A 27,500-nucleotide genomic window follows, 5' to 3' on the forward strand; every position below is an offset into this window, starting at 1 on the left:
GGAAAACATCTAACACGGATGCATGAATAGAAAGAGAAGTAGAAAGGTAAAGGAAGGAATGTAAGGAAAGAAGAGGAGGAGGAGGGGAAGGATGGGAAACGTGGAGGTAGCAAAAAAAAAATAAGAAAAAAAATAGAGATGTGGTATGAAGAGACGGAGGGGAGAAGGGAAGAGGGCAGGTGACAGTAAAGAGAAGGAGATAGAATATTGATGAAGAAGATACGAGGAAAGTGTAAGGGATGGATCAGGCAGGAAATTTTTTAGGACGAGAAAACGAAAGGAAAATAAAGGAGGAGGAGAGAGAGAGAGAGAGAGAGAGAGAGAGAGAGAGAGAGAGAGAGAGAGAGAGAGAGAGAGAGAGAGAGAGAGAGAGAGAGAGAGAGAGAGAGAGAGAATCAAACAGGAGCAAAGAAAACACTTAGTACAATGACAGAAAGAAAAAAAAAAGAAAAAAAAGGTGATAATCCACAATGGAAGTAATGACGAAAGAAAGAAAGCGAGGAGTGAAGAAAGGAATGACTTAAGGAAGGGAGGAAGGAAGTAGGACGACAAGCAAGAAAGAAAATGAAAGAGAAGGAGAAGAAAGGAAGAAGAATGGCAGCCAATGTGATAAAGAAGGTGGAACGTAACAATTCAAGTCAAAGGAAGAAGAGAGAGTGAGTGAGGGAAGAGGGGTGGAGCTTGCGTCACTCTCTTTGTCACCTCACCATCAGTTTCTTTATCACTCCACTATAAATTTCCTCCTTTGCCAAAGAACGCCACTGGAGGAGAGTGACCCCACCTGGCGGAAGGTCATTGACAGGCAGGTGTTCTGGAGGGGTAGAGGGGGTCAGGAAGGTTCAGGTGGGGGGAAGGTTAATAAATAGGGAGAGGGACAAAGGAGCTCCAGGTAACGGTGGTGGTGGTGGTGGTGGTGGTGGTGGTGGTAGTTATATGGCTGAGAGAGGAGAAGGGATAGTAGCGATGATGATAGTTTAGTAGCAGTAGTAGCAGTAGCAATAATAGTAGTAGTAGTAGTAGTAGTAGTAGTAGTAGTTAGTGGTGGTAGTGGTAGTAGTACGTAATAATAGTAGTAGTAACGGTAGCAGCAACAGTAACAAGGCAAACACACACAAACACACACACACACACACACACACACACACACACACACACACACACACACACACAGAGAGAGAGAGAGAGAGAGAGAGAGAGAGAGAGAGAGAGAGAGAGAGAGAGAGAGAGAGAGAGAGAGAGAGAGAGAGAGGAAGCAAGCAAGTAAGCATTCAGGTGTGGGTCAGAGAGTAATAGGTAACCCGTGAGAAAATGAGAGAGAATAATCTTCCAATATCGATCTGTTCTTGGTCATAATTGCTCGGCGTGGGGGGGTTGAAAGGTAGAGGAGGAGGAGGAAGAGGGAGGGGGAAAGAAGGGAGGGGCAATGAACATGGGAGGGGAGGAGGAAGGAGGGGAGATAGCCACGTCACCTTTGTTTCCTCTTCTTGTCCAATTTTTCTCCCTTCATGTTTACTTTTTCCCCTCTTCCCCTTTCTCCCTATTCTCTTCATCTCTTTTACTCTCCTAACTCATCTTTTCCTTATTTCTTTCACTTTTATCATGTTTTTCTTCAAGTACTACATGTTTTCTTTTATCTCTCTTCCACAAATATTTACTTTTCTCCTCTTCCTGTTTTTCTTTTTGTTTTCTGTTTTTCCAGTCATAGCTTTTCTTTCCTAATTCCCCTTCCTCCGTTTTTCTTTGGCTTGAATAAAGACTTTTTCTATTCCTATTTTTCCCCTTTCTTCTGTTCTTTCTCTCAACTTCTTCATTTTCCTTTGGTTTCTTCTTTTTCCCAAATCTTTCCCTCTCCATTGTTTTTTTTCTTTATCACTTTATTATTATTTTTTTTATTCCCAGCTCACTTCTGTCGTCTTCATCTAATTATCTTGTTCTTTCTTCCTTCATTTTTATTTTTATCTTTCTGCTTGTTGCCTAATCATGTCTTTTATTTCCCTTCTTCCATTTAAATTATTTTCTGAAATGGATTCTCTCTCTCTCTCTCTCTCTCTCTCTCTCTCTCTCTCTCTCTCTCTCTCTCTCTCTCTCTCTCTCTCTCTCTCCTCCCCACCTCTCAAACCTGCATGTTTCTCCCTTTTTTTTTCCTTTTTCCTTAATCTTTTAATCTCCTTCCACCTTTTTTCCCCATCTAGTTTGTTTCCTTTTTCCCTCATTGTTCTCTTTCCCCACAGCCCACACCCTTCCTTCCCCCGTACCCTCTTTCTCCCAGATCTGTTCACCGTACCTGCTTTTTTTTATTCCCCAGTCCTCCCCCTACGCGCCTGAGGGTTGAGCAGGTCAGTTCAGTCGAGTTGGCGATTCCAGGGAGACAGTTGGTGTAATGAAGTCGCGTCGTAAAGTTGGTAATCATTCTGTTTTTCGTGTGTTTTGTGCGTCATCTTAAATACTACTGCTACTATTATAGTATTTTAAACTCAGGTGGTTCGTGTCTGCGTGTGTGTGCGTGCCTGTCTGCGTGAATAGTTGGGTAGATAAGTAGATAGGTTCCTGCTTTTTTTTTTTCACTTACGTTCTTCTTCTATTTTTCTATCTATCTATCTGTTTATCTATGTTCTTTATTTTCTTTCTTTTTTCTCTTCTTTCTTTCTTTCTTCCTTATCGTGTCGTGTGTGTTGTTTTGTTTTGTGTGTGGCAGTCTGTGCGTCTTGAAAGCATGTGCGCCAGTAAGTAAAGTGTGCCCTAGTGGAATGAATGAATTTATGGATGAAGGTGACGTGGTGTAATGGAATGTGATATCATGTGGTGCTTTCGACGTTATATGAAAAGAGGTGTAAAATTCAGGCAATATATTATCATGATGTGACTCACGTGGAGGTGGTAGTGGTGGTAGTGGTGGTGGTGGTGGTGGTAGCGTGGAGTCACGTGTGGCTTGTTATGATGGAGTGTAAAGTAGTGTTGTGTGATATGATAAGTCCATTATGATGTGACTCGTGTGGTGTAGCTGTGACTGTGGTGTCGTGTGGTGTGAGTGAGTCAGTTACAATATGACTCAAGTAGTGTACTGGACTTGTGAACTAAGGGTTGTGTAGTGGGGCAGACAGTGAGTTTTGCTGAGACTCGTGAGGTGTGGCCTGGACTGTGGTGTAGTATGGTCTGAATAAGTAATTTACGATGTGACTTCTGTACATGATAGACTAAGGGGTGTGTAGTGGAGCAGACAGTCAATTCTGGTGTAACTCGTGTGGTGTGGCGTGGACTGAGTGAGTGAGTGGTGGTGCAGCAGCCAACGAGCCCGGCGGGAGCAGCGTGACGGGCCCTGCACACCACCTCGCCTGCCACACGCGACCACCGCCACCTGTACATTTCCCCTGCTAATTAGAAACCCTATTTACGATAACCCGGACCCAGTGGAGGCGCGCAGGTGCCGAGGAAGACGCCGCCGCCGCCTCCCGAACGAACCCTGGACAGCCTCATGAGTGTATGAGTGATCCATATATTTGTTTTTCATTATTTACTCTTCTATTTTTAGGCTAAGGGATGGATGGCGGGTAGAGAAGAACAAGGAGCTGAGTGCCGCCTTATAAAGAGATAATGAGGTTGAGAAGCTAGTTGTGGGATGGTGGGAATCAGAGAAGAGCAGGTCGTTACTTCAGACAGCGACTTGAAGCTGAGACTTGAACAAGGAAAGAAAAAAAAAAATAATAATAATAATAACCTTGAAAAAAAAGTTTCAGTGTAATGATGACAAATTATGAGTACTCACGACACCTGCAGCGTGGAAGACCTTGAGGCGAGGCAAGGTGGGCAGCGTGAATGTACGCGTACTAAATAGTTCTGGTGTACAGGTATCGTGAGAGAGTGTAGTTAAGGCTGCACACTCACCAGTGCAGTGTAATAAGGTTGAGAAGAAGAAGGAGAAAGCTCGTGTAACGCATTACTTTTCTCAGCTGCTGTCCTCAGAGAAGTACAGGTTCAGCAGTATAATGTTGCTTCTGTCTGAATTATTTATCTGACGCAGGCATTCAGTTTGCGTCGCATCTAGCATATGCAGCCACATTTGAGAGTGGATTACTAAGAGGGGGGATTAAGAAGCGTGTGATCTGTACTCCCTGCGCGTGGCAAGGCTGCTGTAGGAACACCAATACTCGACTACGTGTGGGGAGGGAGAACCCTGCCATGCGTGTGCCATTTGCGTATTTCTGTGTACGTGTGTGTTTTTGTGTGTGCGTGCGTTTCCTGCACGTTCCCGTGTGCATAATTTCTGGTGCGTGTTCTTGTGTACGTAGGTCCTCTTGAGAACTGAGTTTGGCTTGCAAGCGGCGGCCTTGGGAGGAGAGTCTCGAGAGAAGGACCTGAATAATTCATTCCTTGTCCCGCGGGGCTCGTAGGAGTCGCCTGGAGCCCCTTCTGCCCACACGCCGCCCTAGAACACAGTAATTTCATGTCCAGGAGACAGCAGGGACTTGTATCCCTGTGGCGTGAAGGAGAGAGGGCGCGGCGAGGGTGCTGTCAGGTACCTGCTTGGGGTGTGTAACAACGGGGAGTCACGCGGCGTTACGGGCACCTGATCAATTTATCAATATGTCCCAGCAGTGGTGGCAGAGAGTCCCGCCTCGTTGTGTTAATGGTGAGGGTTTGCTTCCTACGGCGCAGGTCTCTCAGTGTGCTGTTAGGTCGTCCTCGATTAGCCTTTTCTTGTTAATGGTTAATTTCCTTAATAGCTCCATCCCAAGGCCGAAGTTAGCGCGCCTGTCTTATGGCGGGAAGGCTTGGGATCGGTCGGGGGTGGGTATGGCTCCCTCCCTGCCGCCCTCTTGCCTCATTCAAACCTTCCTCCCTCCTTGCCGCTCCCCTTCCCCAGTGACCTCCTGTGACCTGTAAGAAATTGGACACACTGGGTCAATTTCCAGTTCTATTCGGCCGGATAGTTTATGGACGGGTGGCGGTCTTGCTGTCCGTGGCTGGAATGCAACAGCAATACAACACGCACGAGAGCAACACACACACACACACACACACACACACACACACACACACACACACACACACACACACACACACACACACACACACACACACACACACACACACACACACACACACACACACACACACACACACACACATACAGAGGCCTTATTTGGCAGAGTGCAGCGAGGGAGTCGTCGGTCGCGCCACGCAAGAAGGCCAGGAAGTGGGGAAGTGGGGTCATCTCTGAACACTGGCAGTTGAAGGCACGCTCCAGAAAGCCTCGTGGAAAATGAATGGCACAACTGATGGGATTATAGGGGTGAGGGTAATGGAGATCAGTCCAGAGATAGCTATTATTCAGGTTGAAGTGATGAGACGTCTTTTGTTGGGATCCTATGATCATGAAGATTCCAGGAACACTGCAAGATATTGGCAAAAACACGTCATCGGTGGAAGCCTCGCATTTGCCACCATCGAAAATTGCTGTGTCGTGAAGGCCACGTGTGGAGCTGGTTTTCTTTTTCTTTTTTCTCCGGGTCATCTTTCCTAAAGCGAAATTCTACGAATATTTATAATAAATGTTTTATTTGTTTTAATACTGGATTATCATGGAAATCCGCAAGGAAGCACGTGAGGCGGGGAATCGCGGGAGAGCACGAGGCGGCGGGGCGTGGAGGCAGGCGCGGCTCGGGGCTCCGGGACGGCTCTCCACCACTTGACGCTCGGCAGGTGGCAGGCTCATTGCTGTTCCGTCAGGTAACATCCTCGTCAGTACACGTATCCGTAACGTATGACAGAAAAGAAGAACGCTTATCATACCAGCGTGTTTCGTGAAGTGTGGTCCTGCACGCACCGGTGTTGTGGCGTCACCGAGAAGTGTTCATTACAGCACAAGTTCATGCATATAAGATTAGCGAAAACACGGTAACCCTCGTGATGAGATTTGCATTTCTGTCCAGTGTCTCGTATGGCTTCGTGTGCCAGTTTCCCCTTCCTTTTTAATGTTGTGTGCGATGTATATACTTGATCAATTCAAGGGGATGCATTCTAATTGGTGAGTTATCCATGCAAGTGCAGCTGCTTGTCTGTGAACGGTACAAGCATTACGTGAGTAGAAAAAAATAGTGCAGAAGTAGCACGTGGATAGGACATAAGCTAAAATGTATATCTGAGTTTTTATGGTGTATTTTCTTGTATATAAATATATCTCGTAAGCCTTGAATAGTCATGTACAGTCGCGATCAGAAGTCGGGTAACTACAATCGCTATCACTGTGTTTTGCGTTTTCACAGAATATCAAGTTCTCTGATCTCTTTAGAACTAGTTGTTAAGTTTTATAAGGAATTAATCAACATACAAGAGGACTTCAGACTGAGGGAAGATATTTGTGATTGTGGAAAACTGTGGCACGTTAGCAGACTTATCGTGACTGTACATATTGCGTGAAAAGCTCCTTGGTTGTCGATAAGATACCGGAAAGTAACGTGTTGGAACAGATAGTGGGGTTGTTTTCGACTATTTATAGCTTCCACTTGACTGTGCTTCCTAAACGTGTAAATATTATAAATAATGAAGGCATACGAAAATTAGCATTACGTAGGTTACCATAAAGAGATTCATGATACTGGCTTAAAAAAAAAGAAAAAAAAAGACAGACTAAAAATTTGTGGCTTTCACGTTTCCCACACTTGGGAATATTGTAAGTGTCGAACGCAAATGAAAGACCGTTACCAAATATTACCACATCAGCGTATCACTGGAGGAAAACATGACAGTCGGGCGTCCAAGTGGTTGACATGTGACATCGTTGTTTTGATGACTCGTCCATTCGATTACAAGATCCTTGAATTGTGTTGGGGACAGAAGTAAGAGTATAAACGCATCGTCAGAAAGGGAGAAGAAGAAAAAAAAAATAAATAAAAATAATAATAATAATAAAAAAAACATTCACGAGTCCTAGCAGGTGACACAGCCTTATAATGTGTTTGTTATGCGACGATGCACTTTTTTTTATTTTATTATTTGAGCGCTGCGCCAGAAAAAAAAAAAAAAAGAGAAGCTTAACATTGGCGCGTTGTTAAGTGATAAAAAATTAAAAGTAAAAGCGCTGGTTACAAGGTCTCTCTCTCTCTCTCTCTCTCTCTCTCTCTCTCTCTCTCTCTCTCTCTCTCTCTCTCTTACGCTGCACAATGAGAAGTGTTGATACTTAAAATTGGCGTGTCGTGAAGAGAAAACAGCATGAAAGTTGCGTGGAGCGTGTACAAGAAGACGCGACATCTGTGCAGTGTAGATAGGATTGAGTGTGTTTAAGTTGCCTTTTTTTTACATTTTTCTTCTTCTTCCACATATTTTTTTGTAGTAGTAATAGTAGTAGCAGTAGTAGTAGTAGTAGTAGTTATTATCAAACTTCAGATAACTAGTAATGCTTTTTACTAGTATTTGTTATTATATTGGTTCGTATTTGATATCTAGATCAAGTAACGTGTATACATAAATACATAAGGGATGACATGCAGCACTTCTTAACAGGATGAAATGAAATAAAAAAAGTTCTCCTTAACTCCCAACTTCCTTCCTTTGAGTGCTTTGAACCTTCCACATTCCGGTGTGTGTGTGTGTGTGTGTGTGTGTGTGTGTGTGTGTGTTTATGTGTGTGTGTGTGTGTGTGTTATGCTTTCTCTCTTTCTATGGTTATGATTGTTATGAAAATACAAACAACATGACTAACATCCTGCTGCCTCACATCATAAGGCTCTTTACTTAGTGTCACTCAAATTCTGTTCGCCTTACTAATGCACCAATAAATTTTGTTCGCCTTACTAATGCACAAGTTAACCAGTCTCTTTACTCCTTCATAAACTTCCTTTACTCATTCATAAACTTTGGAACATTACTTTATATTATTAACTGTTTTCCTATCTAGAATTTACTGCATCAAAGAAGTATTAGAGCAAATCTAGAACTAAGGTAGCCATGGACAAACATACACACACACACACGAGATCGACCTTTTTCTCACCCCCGGCCTCCCGCTATAGAAGAAAAAAAGAAGAAAAAAAAAAATTGGCGTAATGGGACAGAATGAATCGCAGGCACCAAAATAGCTGGCAGGTTGTGGAGCAGATGACTATAATGAATGGAATTAATATTGACTCCTGGTGGTGATGGTGGTGGTGGTGGTCGTGGCGCAGAGTCTGAGCCCTCTGGTGACGTCGGCAGCGGTGACGGAAATAAAATAGAGAATATTGATAATTGACAGGTGTGATAGTGGTGGTGGTGGTAGTGTTGAAAGGGACCATTGCGCGTGATGATAGTGATTGTAACTGTGCAGATGGTGATGACTGTGATTTGAGTGGTGACTGACGGTGCCGGGTTGGTCGTGGGTGATAACAGTCGGTTTTGGAAGCGATAAGAGTGGTAGTGATAGGGGTGACTAAAAACGAAGTGATGACTGGTGATGGTGGTGGTGGGGGGAGGCTTATTTGTGATAATGGTGATTGGTGGTGATGATGGTAGTGGACGAGATGGTGATAATAACTGTACTACTAGTGGCATTTGTAGTGGTGGGAAGAGTAATGGTGACTAAAGTGGTGTTGATAACTTAGTAGTAGTGTAAACTATAGTAGACAGTGGTGGTGGTGATAACTACTGAGTGTGACGACAAAAGAGGAAGAATCAGCCAATGTTTTCAACTGGCGGGGTGCCTCTGAATGAATAGTGGTGTTGATGAGTGTACTGTGGTAGGCAGTGGTCATGGATATAACTAAAGGTGATGACAAAGGAGAAGGAGTCAGGCGAGACCTTCAACTAGGTGAGCGCCTCTGAATGAAAGGTGGTCACGTGGCGGCACTGGCTTAGGCCCGTATTCAGAAACGCTTTGCTCTTTCATCACAATGATTTCCAAAGGCCACAGGGTGGTAAGTCAGGTTTTCAAGAGTGTTTCTCGTGTTAATAATGTAGAAATCTTGTTAATTTGCCAATGAAATCTTAAAAAAAAAGCCGTGTAACTTCAACTAGAGCTTTTTGATTGTAGTCGGGGTGCGGCGCAGAAGCATTTCTGAATATGGGGATTACTAGTAAAACTCATTGGCAATAGTGAGGCTCTGCGGGTGGTAAAAACAAGGCGCGGTGTGTAATCTACGGCTTCGCTATTCACCCAGTTTCTGTCGCGGTGGTGCTAGCAACCCTCATGACTCAGGTGTGATTGAGGCCAAGGTCCGTGGCAACGATTGGTGCTGCCACACTCACGGTCGACATCTACGTAGTTCAGCCAATAGAGTTACGGGGACGTTAGTTGGGTGGCGCGCACACACCCACCGCCACTCTCCTTTGTATTAGTATGATCAGTCTCGCGCAATTTCATTACTTGTCGCAGGCGTGTCATTACTGTTTTTATTCTTGGGATAAGGAATCAAGGTCGGATTTAGAGAAAAAGTTGTGTCTAATCCTACTCCCTAAAGAAACGAAAGGATTGTTGGAAAAAAAAAGAAGAGGTAACTGAAATTTTCTTTTTAATTCACGACTATTCTCTCTCTCTCTCTCTCTCTCTCTCTCTCTCTCTCTCTCTCTCTCTCTCTCTCTCTCTCTCTCTCTCTCTCTCTCTCTCTCTCTCTCTCTCTCTCTCTCTCCCCCGTATTTCTATATCAAAGCGAAAGCAGTTGAAGGAGTGCGAGATAAACATAAAATGAATGCCTGGCTTGTGCCACTCCTAAAAGTTGAAGACACGAAGACTCCTAAAGCATGAGCGGCAGTTCAGCTCCTGAGGCGTCCCGTTACTGCCCCTTTGCTGGAGTTAGAGTCATGAAAGTTGCAGGAGTGGAGTACGGAAAACTTTCTTCCATTTTTCCAGGTTGCCTTCGCTATCCCAGTGGTGGTGCAGCCACCATCAGAAGTCGGGTGAGCTTCTGCTCTCACTTCCACTGTGTTTAGCGTTTTTTCTTAATCTTCAGTCCTGCAGTGCCTGAACTTATTTGGCTATGACTCGAAATGCAATTCCGATCTGACCTGGCGATTCTGTATACGTGTATATTTGTTAGCTGTTATTTTGAAATGTTACATTCATGTATAATTTTATATATTGTAGCTGTATTACATAAATTCAAATTTATGTTCGTACTTAAGCCCATGATTTTCAACAAATTTCAAATGGACAAGGTTATGTTAGATTGGATCATAATAGGTTCGGTTAGATTAAGTTGGGTTAGTTTAGATTAGGTTAGGTTAGGTTAGGTTAGGTTAGGTTAGGTTAGGTTAGGTTAGGTTAGATATTTTCATGAAAATTGTGCTGTGTTGCTGAAGTAATCCATCTGTATTATTGAAACATTTATTTTGTTTTATTCCGCTGATTCCACGTTTTCTGTATTTATATTCTAACTTGATAACAACACTTGGCCACCCTGTTCCATATGTTGACGCCCAGGGAAGGATTAAGTACAGCACTCCTTTACACTTGAAGTCTTACTATGCCGTAGGTGACGTTCCTTGCCACTGCGGGTGAATGAATGGAAGATGCGGCAGGGGTTAGAAACGCGATCTGAGTGTTTCTGGACTGCTTCACTCCACACATCCTCGCGACCTGTGCGTTATGTTTGGACTTCTAGGAATACGAAATCTAGGGAGTTACGAGGTCGTTGTCCTAAGCGTGCCTTCCAAAAAGTACCAGAGTGAATCAAGACGCTGTACTCGTGTAGTTACGGCGCTGCTTTGTGAGGGATGGGGAGTTCTTATAATCGAAGGAAAATTAGCGGAGTGAGAAAAGTTCGCGTCCACAACGGTCATGGAAGGATGGCCGCTGCTTTCGTGTTTAAACTCATTTTTTTTTTTTCATCGACTGCAGTGAAAGGATTAAAAGAAGGTGTTTATTCCCTTGGTTATTAAGATATAACAAAAAAAAGTAATTTCATTTCTTATTTATCTTTCGTACTAGAGCAAAAAATGTATAAAAGGAAGAAGCAAACAAAAAAACAAATATCTTCAATCATCTCGGTAATACGCTCAGCTTAAAGAAAAAAAAAAAAAAAAAATACGCATGAAAAGAGAGAAGCAGCAGGAACAACAACAACGACAAAAACAACAACAAATACATCATCACCACCACCACCACCACCACCACCACCAATAACAAAAGTTCATTATTCCTTCCGCACCTTCCTTCGATCGATTGATTAAAAAATAATATTATCTCTTCGGAGGAGATGCGAGGAACTGTCAGTCATATGCTGTTCCTTTTCTCTCTTATCCGAGTCTATAAGGGAGAGAAAACCAGAAAGGAAGAAACAGGATACTTATTGAATAGTTAAGGAAATTTATAAGGTAAAAAAAGAAGAATGGTTAAAAAAAAAAAAAAAGAAATGGGGGAAGGCATGCACGAGTTATGTAAAAGATATGAAAGGGGTGGTAATGTATCGATTAGATTAAAACTAGAAATGGGAAGAAATGCATCACAGGGGAAAGGAAACTAGAAAGAACTGAAATAACTAAAAAAAAAAAAAAAAAAACGAAAAAAAAAAGAAAACGAAAAGGAAATGGGATGAAGCATGCACCAGATTAGAGAATAGAGAATAAAAAAAAAGTGGAAGGGAAACAGTGCAGTTGTTATATGAATCATGAAATTAATTTGAAGTGCATCAGCCGTAGAGAAATGAAACAGTAAAGACGTGGATTAATTAAAGAAATGTGAAAACGTGAAAGACTGCGCTAGATAAGAAAATATACGAAAAAAAAAGAACAGTTAGATAGGTTATTACTAAAGTGGAAATGAGATGCATCAGCTGGAGGGAAATTAACCAAGAAAGAAGCTAAAGAAATACTTAAAGGGAAGAAATACGAGTACACTAAATGAAATATAGTTAAATCATAGTAGGTAGAAGGCAATAGTTAAATCATAGCAAAAATTAGAATGAGGTGCATCAATTGAAAGGAAATGAGACAGGAAAGGGGTGGATTAGCTAAAAAAATAAGAAAGTGAAAGAAATACACTGAATTTAAGAATTCAGAAAATATACGAAAAAAAGGGAAACAGAGAAATTGTTCAATCATCGCAAAAGTTGGGAAAGAAGTGCGTCAGATGGATGAAAATAAGACAGTAAAGAAATTGAATACTAAAAAAAAAAAAAGGAAAAGAAATGCACCAAATAAAACAATATACGAAAAAGTGGAAAAAAAGTGCACTAGCTGGTGAGAAATGAGACAGGAATGAAGTGGATTAGCCAAATAAATACGCAAGGATGAAAGAACACACCGAATCTGAAAACATACTGAAAAAGGGAAGAGGTTGAATAGTTAAATCATTGCAAAAATTGGGAAAGAGGTGCGTCAGGTGGAGGGAAATGAGACAGGAAAGAAGTGGATTAGCTGGATGAATACGAAAGGGGGGGAAGTGGACAAACTCTGGGGAGTCAGGCAAAGATGATGAGCGCCTTCGCATGGCTGCAGCTATTACGGGCCTGCATTGGAGATCGCAAAGGGAATGAGGTATCTAAAAAGGAGCGATTTTCTCTCCTGTTTTGAAGCGTGGCTTTAGGAGATGAAGATAAAAGGTATAGATAAGTAACGAGAGAGAGAGAGAGAGAGAGAGAGAGAGAGAGAGAGAGAGAGAGAGAGAGAGAGAGAGAGAGAGAGAGAGAGAGAGAGAGAGAGAGACTTACTGAATAATTTACTGAGTGACAGATACCGGCGCAAACATAATGATGTCAAATGATGAGAGAGAGAGAGAGAGAGAGAGAGAGAGAGAGAGAGAGAGAGAGAGAGAGAGAGAGAGAGAGAGAGAGAGAGAGAGAGAGAGAGAGAGAGAGAGAGAGAACACTCAATATGTCGACCTTACGTTCGTGTTCTCATCCTCTAAGTTAAGATTACTTTATCAACAGAATGATGGTAGAGGCGTGGCACGTAGGATGAGACCCACACTCAGTATGGTAACAGCTCAGGTCTCGTGACGCGCCACCTCCTTTGTCAGGCATAAAGTGGCCTCAAATTATCCATCGTTACCCGTTTTACCGAACCTTTATCCTCAGACGCGATACCGTAAAGGAAAATGAGAAGGAACACTTGAAATTGAGCGATATCGAGTTAGTTTTTGGAACACAGCGCAAGGAAAATGAGTAGGAACGCTGATAGTTGAGTGATATCGAGGAGGTTTTGGGACATTGACCGTAGACTGTGGAAAAAAGAAAATGCTCTACTTTATTGACTGTAACAACAATTTCCCAACTAAAACGAATAATTATGAAGAGGATATTTATAAAGCAGACACGCTAATGGTCAGTGCGTACACGTGACGTCAATCTGCTCGGGTTTTGTTTGGTTTCCGTCACCTACTCTGGAGTCACTCGTCTCTCACTCACGCCACCGCGTGTGCCCCGTTGGTTGTCATATCTATTTTAGAGGGAGTTGTCTAATCGGTTATGTGAGGGAGGATAGGGTGAAAGTTTAAGTGTTAATTATGATGAGCTTCGTCCACCACTTGAAAGAAAGAAAAAAAAAATACGGATGGGAATGATAGATGGAAATAGGTGGGCGTTTTATGTAGGGACTGTTACATGTAGACCTGACAACTTCTTGCATTTTCCCCTATTTTCTTCTATTTTTTATGCTCTAAAATAGAGATATAGCAATACCATATGTTTAAAAGATGTTACTTGAAGCCAAATTATCCTGCAGAACAGTTAGATTTTACAAAAACTCGTCTACACATGTTCTTTTCTTTACAAACAGAAACCAAGGAGTCCAGACTGCCGACATGGCTACGCATTGGCACCTTTTGATGAAGAGCAGAACATAAGTGTTTTCTCCCTGGGCGTCACGTCACGAGACATCAGTGTTCACAAGCTGTTTCTATGATAATTAAGAACCATCGTTAATGGCTTAAAATTGTTCACGAGTTATTTCGCTAGTTACTCAGTGTTAATGGTTCAGAAATTCACCGCCAGAGGGCATTACAGTTGCTAAATTAGTCCGAAAGTGTGCTAATAGAGAGCGGTGTTGTACCAAGTAGTTCACAAATCTGACGCCAGAGCTGTTCAATGGTTAGACTTGTTCCACAGCTTGCGGATAGAGGGCGGTGTTACTCATTCTCATAACACATATAGTTAACTGAAACACCTCTTTGATGTTTAGTTATGCAGCCGTGAATTTTTGTCTTTTGCACAGCGAACAAACAGAGTAATTAACTCTTCATATAAGTAATTATGTCACGCTAGCCGTGGCGGTGAGGAAGTGAACAATGAGTTATGTTACCGTAGGCGTATGACGTGGGCATACTTTGTGTGCATGAGGCGAGTGTGGGTCTTGTGAAAAAAGAAAGAAAGAAAGAAAAGGGAAAGGAAAATAGAATGTGTGCCAGTGTGGGGGCAAATGATGCAGTTGCGGTGCGTGTGCGAGCAACATAAAAAAAAAAAAAAATTGTGGGTGTTGGGCGGGTGGAGCATAAGAATTGTGTGGGTGGGACAAATGTGCAGACCTGCTTTGGGTGTGGTACGGCGTACACGGTGTGGCGTGGTGTGGTGTGTTATGATGTGTACGATGTGGTGTGTATGGTGTGGTGTGGCGTGCATAGTGTGGTGTGGTGTGGTGTGGTGTGTATGATGTGATGTGGTGTGGTGTGTATGATGTGATGTGGTGTGGTGTGGTATGGTGTATATGGTGTGGTGTGATGTGTATGGTGTGGTGTGTATGGTGTGGTGTGGTGTGTATGGTGTGGTGTGATGTGTATGGTGTGGTGTGGTGTGTATGGTGTGGTGTGGTGTGGTGTGTATGGTGTGGTGTGGTGTGCATGGTGTGGTGTGGTGTGTATGGTGTGGTGTGGTGTGTATGGTGTGGTGTGGTGTGGTATGTAGGGTGTGGTGTGGTGTGCATGGTGTGGTGTGGTGTGTATGGCGCGGTGTGGTGTGCATGGTGCCGTGTGATGGTAGTTCTGTGAATATGGTGTTATGTGGTGGTGGAAATATAATGCTGCGGCTGATGAAAATCTGGTATTTACAGTAGTAATGCCGAATTGGAGATTGTATGATATGATGTGGCGAAGAGTAACCTTTTGATTGGTGATGACAACTTCACTTCACTTCATTGGAGTAATCTATTTCACTGGCTCAAATTAAAACCACACGCGTTGAAAGATCGGAACTACCTGATCAATCCTTTTGCTGCCGATGAAGTCTTTCGATATGCTCTAAAACTACGCCATGTCATTTTATTGAGTTGGAAGAAAAGCATTCGTAGTTTTTCTTCATTTGAGCAACCTTAAAACTGTTTTACTAAACAGAAATAAAACTACATTGGCTAAAAGGTTTGAAATACTTGGTCACTCCCTTTTCCAACATCTCCGCTATCTTTTAAAGTTAGCACACTCTAAACCTACACCAAACCATTTATTGAGCTTGAGGAGAAGGCATAGCATTCTTACTTAGTTTGCGTAACTTTAGAGGTCTTTAGTGAGCACAAATAAATCGAGGCACTAGAGAGTTTAAACGTCTCAACCACTGTTATTTTTCGAGATACTATTCTCTGGACTAAACATGTATCGAACCATTTTATCAAGTTTAAGGAGAAGACATACCATCCTTTCTTCATTTCTTTCTTCTGTAGAGAACTTCGTCCAGTAAAAATAATCCCCTGACAGTAAAGACCGAATGTTTCTACCAGTGGTATTTTTCAAGATCACAATAATCGAGAAGCCATAGCATTCTTTCTTAACTCAACAGTAATAAACCCAGCCACTATAAACTGAACTTCTCGACCAGTGTTATTTTTCGAGATTACTGTATTCAGAACATGTATCGAACCATTTGATCAAGCTTGAGGAGAAAGCGAAGCGGTCCAAGAGTTAATGGGAAACGGGTTGTAATCACTCTGTGTTCAAGACGGGCGTGATGAAGTCAGTGACCTCATGATGCACGCCACATGACCTCAGGCACCACGCAGCCCCTCAACCTCTCCTTCATTCCTCCACCACACCGCTCCCCTCTCCTCTCCTCTCCTATTCCTGCCTCCTCCCCTTTCCCTTCCCGCCACCTGCTTCCTCTGTGTTCTCCTTCCTTTCTTTTTCCTCTCTCTCTCTCTCTCTCTCTCTCTCTCTCTCTCTCTCTCTCTCTCTCTCTCTCTCTCTCTCTCTCTCTCTCTCTTTCTTTCTTTTCCTTGTCCCTCTTCTGTCTCTCCCTCTTTCTCCCTGTCACCTGCCCTCCTTTCCCCTTTAACCTCTCCTCTATTTCTTTTTGCCTTCCCTTCTTTTTCCCCTCCGTCCCTCTACATTTCCTTCATTCTTTCCCATCTCCCCTCTCCTCCCCCATCCTGTGTCTCCTCCTAGACCCATCATCCTTTCATTTCCTTTCGTTTTCTTTTTTTTTTCCTTTTCTCCTATTCTTATTTTTCTCCTATTTCTGTTTGTATTTCTGTTTGTCTTACCTGCTATTCTGTTTGTTTCACTTATTTTTTTTTATTACTTCCTCTATTCTCTGCCCATTCCTTTCTCTCTCCTTGGTCTTCTCACCTCCCTTCTCTTCTGCTCCCTCTCTTCTGTTCCTATTTTTCTTATCCCTTCTTTCATTGTTCTAAAATTTCTTTTATGCCCTTTTCCTCGCTTTTTTCTCACCTTTACACTTTCTCCTGACCCTTCCTGATATTTTTCTTTCTATGTTTACTGCCTACATTCCATCCTTTCCCTCCCCTCTGTTTTTTTTTTTTCCTCTTCCATTTCCTTTCTTTCTAATCTCGTCTTCCTTCGTTTGACCTTACTTATTCACATTTCTCCCATCCTGTTCTTTCCCTTTCTATCTCTCCCTTTCGCCACCCCCTGCCTTTCCCTTCCCTTCGCTCTCTTTGTTCGCGTCGCCCTAAATCAATCAATCAGTCAACCTCTTCATTTCTTTCCCTTTTCTTTCTAAACCACCACCTCTTTCTAACTTTCCATACCGTTTTACCTTGAATTTCTATCTATCATCATACTTGCTCATGTCACTGGCTGAGTAAAATGTTCAAGAAAAAAATGAATATTATAAACTCATTAGTAAGTCCTTTTGAATTACCTGTTTCTAACTTATATTATTTTACTCTTGCTCTTTTGCCTCGCTAATCCCAATACTTTAGTAAAGAGAGAGGAAAAATAATTATAACATACAGACTCATTACCAAAGTCCTTTCGAACCACCTCTTTTTAAGCTTCTATAACCTGTTACTCTCTCCTTCTACCTCCATTTACTTGCAAACGTCTCTGCTTGAGTAAAAAAGACCTAGAGAAAATCATAACATAATAAACTCACTCTAAAGATCTATTTTTGAAACATATTGAACCACCTCCCTCCAACCTTTTACTTTCATCTACTTCCATTTAGTTGCTATGTCACTACTTGAGTTAGCCAAGAGCGAGAGAGAGGAAATCTTGACATAATAGACTCATTCTCGAGTCCTCCTTTTACACCATATCTTTCTATACCTCTTTACTTCCTTCTTCTGTTCCCATTCTATTCTTTGCTAACGTCACTATTCGAGTAAAAAAGAGCGAGAGAAAACCTTGATAGACTCATTTCAAAGTCCTTTTGAAGCGAACTCTCGTCATCACGTAGCTGGGAATGAGAAGGAGGAGAAGAAAGTGAATAGGCGTCGCGGAGTATTTCTCGTAACTGGTCAATATCTAATTTTCCAGTAATGTGAGTGTGCTGTGCCGCGACCGCCCGTGTCTTATGCATCTCTTGCTGAGTTATAGTTCCAGCCCAGAAATTGCACCTTGGTTGGCGGGGAGGACTTTGGTCACGCACGGAACTCACTCACGCGCCTCAGGCGCCTCACCTTCGCTGCTGATTCCGTCGCTACAGGGGACCTTTTATATTTTTCTACCAATTTCCTCCACGTAAATCTGCCCGCTGATAAGACCTCTCCCTCCCCCGCCAGAAGCAGCAGCGAGGGGTTGGAGGGGGAGGAGGTGCTTCACGCAGGTCTCGTGTCGTGTGTTGTCCGTAGTGTTAGCTTCATGGGGTTCAGAGGGGGCCCATTCTCTCTCTCTCTCTCTCTCTCGTGTGTGTTTGAGAGAGAGAGAGAGAGAGAGAGAGACGGCGCCCCTCTCTTGACGCTTGCACTTCACCTGATATCAAGATGACTGCCGCTACTTATCAGTACAAAGTAAATATAATTTTTATTTTAATCATGAAACTACGATACAGTGTTCGTAGGCAAAATAAAATATCCAACGTGCTTTTTCTTTTTTTTTTTCTGAAACATGAAACCCCCTGGCTCCAAACCTCCGATCGTTTCCGCTAATTAATATTTAATGCTCAGTTTTTCCCTATTTAGGTACCATCAAAACAGTAATTATTGCTTATACGAGTAGGTAGCGAAAACATCCCCAGTGGAATTATTTAGACTGAAGAATGAACGTCGCGTGAGGAACGTGAAGCAAATGTTTGGGTGGTCTTGAGTTCGCACTGGCGGCAGTTGTTCACGGGAAAGTTTCAGAAGTGCCGGAGTACTGGTTCGCCGAGCCCCGCCACGTGCCGCCGCCTCACGCACGGCACCCTTGATTCATGAATTCCCTAACATGATGCCACTGAGCTATTTTTTCTCTCCTTGGCCTTCACTATTTAGCAATAAACCGAGTTATTGCACTATATTCCACATGTCAGACTTGTTTATAACCGTCGAGGCTGGTGACGTGGGCAGCACCTCTCCGTGATGAATCTGGCAACTCGCAGATCAAGTCCGGCAGAGACGCTGGTCAATAGTGGCCGTGGCCGCGGCGGTGGACGGGCCTCGCCAGCCACGCTCGCAAACTTATTCTGGCACCACCACCATGTTGCCTTGAGTCTCAGTGTCGTGGAACCTCCGGCATGAGGGATGAGGCGATGGAGAGACTTGCAAGGTGATAACTGTCGAGTCTGATGTAGGCGGCGGGCGAGGAGAAGCGACGGCAGCCCGGGCCAGTGTAGCGGCCGGGAACATGTTCGGGTCGGGGGGCCACCTTGCGTTCAGTCATGTCTCTCAGCTGCAGGCAAGATACTTCCCGCTGAGGGGTAAATTTCCTCCACGTTCTCTTGTATGACATGGTGTGAATGTGTTACCGAGCCACTCCTTGCCTGTGAGGTGTCTTTAGCAATGTTTCCTTACATGTGGAACACGTGCTGCAACACCACCACCTTCCGGACCCTGCCTCCGGGGGGAACTGATGAGAGTGGTCATGAGGGGCGTGCTTCACGTGTTCCCTAAGTAGCAATATGTCAACACAACACAGTATCATGGAGTTGGTGTTCTTTCCACACAGTAGAATGTAAGATCAATAATCGTAATTTATCTATGAGGATAAACTTAACCTTAAGTTCAAGTCGCGTATAGTGTCAGAAGTTATGTGAGTAGTTGTATGTTAGGCGAACCATTCTGTAATATATGTTATTCTTGAAAAGAAACCTTTGATGTGACTAAGGAAGTTATCACGTGAGGTTAATTTGAAAAAAAAAAAAAGGATGGGTCTGAAGAAACCTGCTCCTCATAGAGGAGGTTGTTATTTGAGGTTGATAATCCTTTTGATCACGTAAAGTTGAGCTGGGGACTTGCAGGGGAGATGTTTGTCATCCTTGGACTCCACGACAGTACTGATGTGTTTGTGTCTAAAACGGGAGTCTTACCAGTAAGCCATTCGTGATGGTCATATCCGGCAGTGGAAGGCTACCCTGTCGACATTACAAATACTGTAATGGTATATAAACATCGTCATGAATGGAATGCTTCGTGATCATAATGAAATAAGAATAACTCTTCAGGAATCCGTATGCTCTTGGTATTATTTGAATAGGTTTATTATCTGTGTGTTCAGGCAAACATGTGCATGAAATAGAAAAAAAAGACAAATTATTAATCACAGAAAACGTCTTCCCTCAGTTCGTCCATACACGCACACTTTTGGTGTAGCGATTTATTTAACTCATTACACGAGCACATCACGAAATGACTGAAGCTGTCACAGAACACGCTTTCTGTCATTTTGTACAGCATTCCACAGATTTCCAACGTTTGTCGGAAAGAATGAGGAAAATATTTCATTTGAACACGCACAAAATTGAAACCTGCTCACACACACACACACACACACACACACACACACACACACACAACACACACAAGCGAGAAATTTATTATTTCATTAAGTCAAGACCGTGAGGTGGCGGGACAGAAGCGTACACCTCGCACAGTTTTCCTGGAAGGGGAAGTAGTTGGTTGATGAAAGGTATTGATCAGTGAGCCTGACGCTGCGTATTGGTGGAGGTGGCAGTGGCGGCAGCTGGCGATGTGTGAATGACAGGCCAGTGAGGGAGGAAGCAGGAGAAGGAGGGAAAGGAGGAGGGACGGGAACACCTGAAAGTTAATTAAATACAAGATGTCATTTTGCGCTTAATGTAAACAGGTGTACGGATGAAAAAATATGATTATAAATAGAGGAAAACTTGTGATATTTTATTTTTTGTGGAACATTCCATTTTTTCTTTCGGCAAGTGAAGCAGAGAAGTACAGACTGTTTCAGAGTTTCCTTTCGTTTCCATGGTGACTGGATTAGAATTTTAACATGTAAATATCATAGATATACACATGTCTGCGCGTGCGGGTACACACACACACACACACACACACACACACACACACACACACACACACACACACACACACACACACACACACACACACACACACACACACACAGAGAGAGAGAGAGAGAGAGAGAGGAGAGAGAGAGAGAGAGAGAGAGAGAGAGAGAGAGAGAGAGAGAGAGAGAGAGAGAGAGAGAATAATTAATACGACCAATATTTAAATCAAATTTGAAGGCAGCACGCACATGAATATACGTACCGGTGCAATAACAGCAATTATTCCTACCTTTACTTTTGTTGTTGCTATTGCTGACCAACTAACCGCTACTACTACTACTACTACTACTACTACTACTACTACTACTATTACTACTACTACTATTATACTACTACTACTACTACTACTACTACTACTACTACTACTACTACTACTACTACTACTACTACTACTACTACTACTACTACTACTACTTCCATCTCCACCACTATTACCACCACCACTACCACCACCACCACCACTACCGCCACCACCACCACCACCACCACCACCACCAAACACTCCCCTTCCAATATCACAAGCCTACACAACACACTCCTAATAACACCCGAGGCAAGACATGTGGGGACTCAGAGGATTAGGCAAGGCTCTCCTCCCTCACGTCTTGCTGTCGACGTAACACTGCCACAAGAGAGCGGGAATAGATATCCGAGCCAACAAGCTGCTCTGACGCCTTTGCTGGGTCATAGAGGGGCTCCTGAAAGCTGTTGCGGAAAGAGTTGAAGGAAGGGATGAGAGAAGCCTAATACGATGAAAGTATAGCAAGGAGAGGAAAGGTGACGTTTTTGCTGGATCGTAGGGAAGCTCTTAAGGGTTATAGCAGAGGGAGAAGTTGGAGGGAACTGAAGGAAGGGTAAAAGAAGACATGATGAAAGTATAGAAAGGAGAGGAAAGGTGAATCTTTTGCCAAGTTATAGAGAAGCTCCTGTAGGTTATAGCAAAGGGAGAATTTGGAGGGAGTTGAAGGAAGGGATAAAAGAAGTATAATAGGATGAAAGTATAAGAAACAAAGAGGTGACGAGAGGGAGAATGAAAGAACGAAAAACTGGAAGGGAGCAGGAAAATGAAATGCAGAGTAAGTAAAGCAGCGTTGGGAGGAAGAAGCTGAAGGGAAGTGAAGGAAGGATAAAAGAACCATAATACGATGAAAGTATAGGGAGAAGATTGGTGACGGGATGAAAAACGAAAGAACGAGAAACTGGAAGGGTATAGGCGAACGAAATAATAAGCAAAAGAGTGAAAGAAGAAAGTATTGCTGTCTTTATATTTCTTTGTGTTTCTTTGAGAGTTCAGGACGAAAGGGCAGGCAGAGATATACGAGCATGAGCAGGTGCTGAGAAAAGTACGTAGGAGGGCGGAACACATGATAACAAGACAGGGAGAAGACACAAGAGAGATGAAACAGGAGGAAAGAGACGCCACAGAGCACCTCACGAAATAAGTGGACATAAATAAGGGAGGAGAAACCTGAGGGAGTAATATCATGTCACACGGGATAAGATAACACAAGCTAAGAGAAAACGACAGTCTGCAAGGAGCACGGGGCTGGGCTAAGGGTGGAAGAGGAGAGAAAAGACGGGTGGGATACTGGGAGGCACTACAGAGGCGCGGAGGACAAAGAGCTAAGTGGATCAAACTGACACTGACAGTAAGGGGCAGGAGAGCAGGGAAGGACGGAGACTGGGACAGAGACAGTGAGATAGAACATTAGCTACAAGGACGTGCAGGACAGAAGGTTAGATAGATAAAACAAGAACAAGGGTGGTAAGGGAGGGGGAGAGTTTAGTAATGAAGGACAAACAGAGAGTTTACAGCGGGATCGGCGGGGAGACTCAGGATCGCGCGATACACAAACACACACACACACACACACACACACACACACACACACACACACACACACACACACACACACACACACACACACACACACACATATAAGAAGGAAAAAAAAGTGGAACAACGGAAAAGGAGGAAAAAGAGGAAGAGGAGGAAGAAGAGGAGGCTTGAAAGGACCCACCTAACTAACAATGCCAATATCTCCCGCAGGATGCAACATGGGGAGCCTGCAGGACCCAAGGAAGGAGGATGCGGCAGGATCGGAAAAACCCGGGTATTCTTGCTACCGTCTGCAGGCCGCCGCCACCGCCTCCGCCCCGGGTACTAGGTCATCCTCGCCCCCCCACGCCCGCGACCTGTACGGCGTGGTGCGGGAGGCGTGTGCCCAGCAGAACGTGAAGTGGCCAGTGGAGTGTCAGGTAGGAACAGTATGGCAGTACGTAGTAGTTGAAAGTACCGGAATATATGACTTAAAAGCAGATGAATAGATTAGGAAAGATAAGGAAACTGAGGCTGGAGCTTAAACAGTGAGTGGAAGTATTGGAATATTATGGATAGAGGGCAGATACATACGTAGATTGAGAAAGAAGGTAAGAAAAATGATGCTGGTGTAGAAGTACTATATTCTTTTACGGTTCGAATTCCTTTTTTCTTTTTTTTTTTAGAATTTTGTCGAAATGTTAGATAATTAAATACTTTTAGTTCAGTCTTGCTTTTCTTACCATATCTCCAACTCATATGCCTCGTCCATGTCTAAGATAGATAGTTAGATAGATAAATAGATAGATAGATAGATAGATAAGTAGATAGATAAGTAGATAGACAGGTAGGTATATAGAAAAATAGATGGATAGATAGTTAATTGAAGGACTAGAAGTGAGTGATTGAATGGTGCAGTGTTTAGACAGATGTAAAGAGAGATGCCATGACTCACTGAAGGCTTGGTGGCTGTTTGACTGACATTTTCATTACCCACATTCATTGGGTTTAGGTTGGGCGCAAGTTTAATCTCTCGCCAATCCATCTCTGTCGAAACCATATATTTTTAAAGTGGGATGGAAGGCTGGGGATGGAAAACAGAACGGTGGTGCTTGGGTTATGGGGATTGTGGGGAGGAATGGATGTAAGGGGAGAAATACAACGTGCATAAACAGTGAAGGATCGATACCAGAAAAAAAATATTTTGAAACGTAAGAAGACATTAGCATATGTGAATTTTGAACCACCTGATTTATTAGCTTTATAGGAAGTTGGGTAAGGTGTTCTACAAAGGTTTATTACTCGAATGCTACTTATACATAAATGTTTCAGTTGGAGTCTTGGTTTATAACTAAGAGGGCTTGAAATCAATGGAAATGAATAAGGTAAATCTAGATAGCTATGGCTTAAGACAACAGGAAACAGTTAACATCCGGAGCAACACAACGCCCCTCCTAAACCAAATGCATACGTGGTCAGCATTTTATATGAGATAAAATAATTTGCAAAAGATAAAAAATACTGCAACCTTTTACAGAAAATTTTAGCAAACTTCATTCATCCAATAGCGAAGAAATGCGTTTGCCAAATATTGTTAATGACCTCAGTCAAAATGAGGCCGCTCAGTAATCCGCAATAGTTTACTAGATTCAGTGTTAACAACGGACACTGATATATTTTATTATTGCGACATGGGTGAGCGTTTAGCAAAAACGATCACGGAAATAATTAGCCTGTGCATTAACTGTAACGTAAACTTCGCGGAGAAATAAATTACCCGCTCCAAATGATTACAACAAAGCGAGTTTCACGAAAATGAGTAAAAAAAAACATTACATGAAAATAATTAGCTCAATCTACCAAATAGTAATGACACTATCACTAAAGAGAAAGGTCTGTTATGAGTGTGTTGTGGTGCGTTGTGTTCTAACATATCGCTCAGGAACTTGGGATTGTTCAATAGATTTTTTTTACGTATTAGGGAGAGGTGCCAAGGACAAACAAACAAACAAACTGACTAACTAACTAACTAACTAACTGATGGAGAGCTAACTAAAATTTAATAAAAAATAAAAATAAAAAGATAAAAAGCCCAATCTTGATGCCGTGCCCAAAAGATCCAAGGGTTGAAGTACTGAGAGAAAGACCACGAGAGCATTGGACACTTGTGGTAATGGAATGGCAACCTAGGGATAGGAAAAGAAAACGGGAAAGACAGCAAGATGAAAAAAAAAGAGAGGAAATGTCTTGCCGAGAGCTTGGGATAGACAGGCAGTTGACAGAGATGAGTGAAGAAGCTCGTAGGAGACGGTTTTTCCCTGTAGTGAATTCCTTGATGACAACGATGGTGGTGGTGATGATTATGATGATGAGGATGATGGTGGTGGCGGTGGTGGTTGTAGTAAAAATGATGAAATCGTACTATATGTTGAGTTTCATTACAACCAGCTTCGAACACAAAATTGCCGAAGTAATTACACGACTTTCCATGGTTACGCCACTGCTGGAATTTGCTGCTCATTTCTCGTTTCCTTGTTTCGTAAAAGAAAATTCAATTGAAATCAGTACAAAGACCCAAGGATTTAATTCCAACAGTGCGTAATTCATCTCATGAGTAACAGATTAGGAAACTTAACTTTAACTTGTAAGATTCTGCGATATTTTAACAGGGACTTTTGAAAATAATGATATTAATTGGCAACGTTAATTACGAGAGTTTATTCCAGTTATATCCAATGACGATGGCAAGATGCAATAATATAAGTAAAAAAGGCAACGTTTTAATACATATCAGCGAAATCATTATTTCTGAGTTAAATTTGTCAGCTGAATTTTGCCAGAATAGATTACATATTGATCTTATAGAAATAAAAATAAATAAATGAATAAGTAAATCATCACCTGATCTTAATGTTCTCTACCACCACCACCACCACCACCACCACCACCACCACCATCACTATCATCGTCAGCCACTGTTCATCCACGGCAGAAAAGAAGAAAAAAAAAAAAAACTCGTATAACCTCCGCCATCCATCTCTGTCTCTTTCGTTCTTTTATTGTTCCTTCCGTTAGATTTGGCAGCCTTCTCTTGCTCTTACTCCTCGTTCTCTCTCTCTCTCTCTCTCTCTCTCTCTCTCTCTCTCTCTCTCTCTCTCTGTACCTTTTGTTCCTGCTGCTCTACCTACTTCTCTTCCTCGTTTGTTTTCTTCTTCGTCTCTCCTCCTCCTCCTCCTCCTCCTCCTCCTCCTCCTCCTCCCCTCCTCCTCCTCCTCCTGCGTTTAATCTCCTGTCTCTATACACTATAACTAATTAGAAGCGTTTCCAAAGCAGCTTTGTAAGGATCTAAGGGTCTGTTGCTGTTTGGTTATCCTTTGTAGTCCTTTGTAATCCTCCTCCTCCTCCTCCTCCTCCTCCTCCTCCTCCTCCTCCTCCTCCTCCTCCTCCTCCTCCTCCTCCTCTCTTCCTCTTCTTCCTCCTCCTCCTCCTCCTCCTCCTCCTCCTCCTCCTCCTCCTCCTCCTCCTCCTCCTCCTCATCATCATCATCATCAGTGTCAACACAGCTAATCCACAGCCTCAGAATCTCATTTCCTATATTTTTGCTCCTATCTTCGTCTTTTCTTTTGTTTTCTTATCTCCCTCGTCTAACTCGCTCCCGCCCTTTTTTTATTTTTATTTATTTTATTTTATTATTTATTTATTTTATTTTTTTTACGATCCCCAACTCTCGATCTCGTTATCCTACGCACCAGGAATCGATGCGAGAACAGAACAGAGGCCAGCCAGGACGATGAAACACGAACAAGAAAGACTGAAGAATGGTAAGGTTTCTTTGTCCTACAGTGACTTGGGAGTGTCTGGCTGTGATGATGATGATGGGGAGGAGGAGGAGGAGGAGGAGGAGGTGGAGGAGGAGGAGGAGGAGGAGGAGGAGGAGGAGACAGTACATAAAAGAGTACGAAAAGGAGAGGGAGAAGGAGGATGAGGACGAGGACAACGACGAGCAGGAGACTGAGAGTACGAAAAGGAACACGAGGAGGAGGAGGAGGAGGAGGAGGAGGAGGAGGAGGAGGAGGAGAAAGAAGAGAAAAGACAAAGGAAAGATACGGAACAAAAGGAGAGGAAGAAAAGGTAGAACAGAAGAGAAGAAGGAACAGAAGGAGAAAGAGAAGGAGAACAAAAGAAGGGGGGAAAACGAAAAAAAGGAACAGAAGAAGAGGAGGGGGAAAGAGTAGAGAGTGAAGAGAAGGAGAAGGAGGGATGGAGTTAATCTGGATGGCAAACTGGCCTGAACATGCTTTTAAGACCCTTCACTTCCATAATAAATCGCTCGCGAGATTTAGTTGGGTAAAAAAAAGTGACCTTAATCACATTTTTTTCTCTGGAGTTAATTGTGGTAATCTGGAGGACAGAGTGAGCCAGTATCGTAGAAGTGAGGTGAGCAACCCTTTAAAAGCCTCAGACGTTAATAATGCAGCTGGGATTAAAAGAGACGCAACACGCTCTTTCCATAGGTTTTATATGTATATATATATATATATATATATATATATATATATATATATATATATATATATATATATATATATATATATATATATATATATATATATATATATATATATATATATATATATATATATTCTCTCTCTCTCTCTCTCTCTCTCTCTCTCTCTCTCTCTCTCTCTCTCTCTCTCTCTCTCTCTCTCTCTCTCTCTCTCTCCAGTAGACCTCTTCAAGTGTCTTAACTATAATATATATAACCTGTGTGAAAGGCAGATGAAAGATTATAGATGGTGGATCAGTAGACGATGAGCATTTATTGTCTGGTCTCGTAAAGGGATTCTGTGAAAAGCCTCTGTAATGTAGTTCTCAGTAGACGGTTTCAGGTGTCTTAGCTATAACGTGTGTGAGAGGCAGATAGAAAGTTAAAGATGGTAAGGCAGTCGACGATGAACAGTTACTGCCAGGTTTCGTGACGCTGCCATCCCCTGCTCGCATAAAACTGTAGTACGAGAAGTGATGATGACCTGGTGACCCACTTCTAAGCTTAAGCGAGGACCAGTGCCGTGACTCCAGTGACCTCGATATGA

General features: G+C 42.8%; 1 protein-coding gene and 1 long non-coding RNA gene across 17 annotated transcripts in view; one reads left to right on the forward strand and one right to left on the reverse strand.

The window, feature by feature from the left end:
• LOC135107749 (uncharacterized) overlaps positions 1 to 27,500 on the reverse strand; it is an 80,187-nt gene that overhangs the window by 25,486 nt on the left and 27,201 nt on the right. The gene's annotated exons all lie outside the window — the stretch shown is intronic.
• The window catches only part of LOC135107747 (cytosolic carboxypeptidase 2-like), an 83,530-nt gene that overhangs the window by 20,928 nt on the left and 35,102 nt on the right, over positions 1 to 27,500 (forward strand). For 3 of the 14 annotated variants that reach the window (XR_010271975.1, XM_064018071.1, XM_064018070.1), the window contains exons 1-2: positions 18,205 to 18,965; positions 22,639 to 22,847. Coding sequence is in view for 13 of the 14 variants with exons in the window: in XM_064018071.1 (XP_063874141.1) it covers positions 18,893 to 18,965; positions 22,639 to 22,847 (282 nt within the window). In the remaining variant the exon portion in view is untranslated. Of the gene's footprint in view, positions 1 to 2,305; positions 2,403 to 5,511; positions 5,728 to 18,204; positions 18,966 to 22,638; positions 22,848 to 27,500 lie in introns of those variants that run through there. The other 11 variants (XM_064018065.1, XM_064018069.1, XM_064018062.1 and 8 more) reach the window with 9 other exon arrangements.

Source organism: Scylla paramamosain, chromosome 15 (genome assembly GCF_035594125.1).
Source record: "Scylla paramamosain isolate STU-SP2022 chromosome 15, ASM3559412v1, whole genome shotgun sequence".
In the NCBI taxonomy this organism is placed as follows: Eukaryota; Metazoa; Arthropoda; class Malacostraca; order Decapoda; family Portunidae; genus Scylla; species Scylla paramamosain.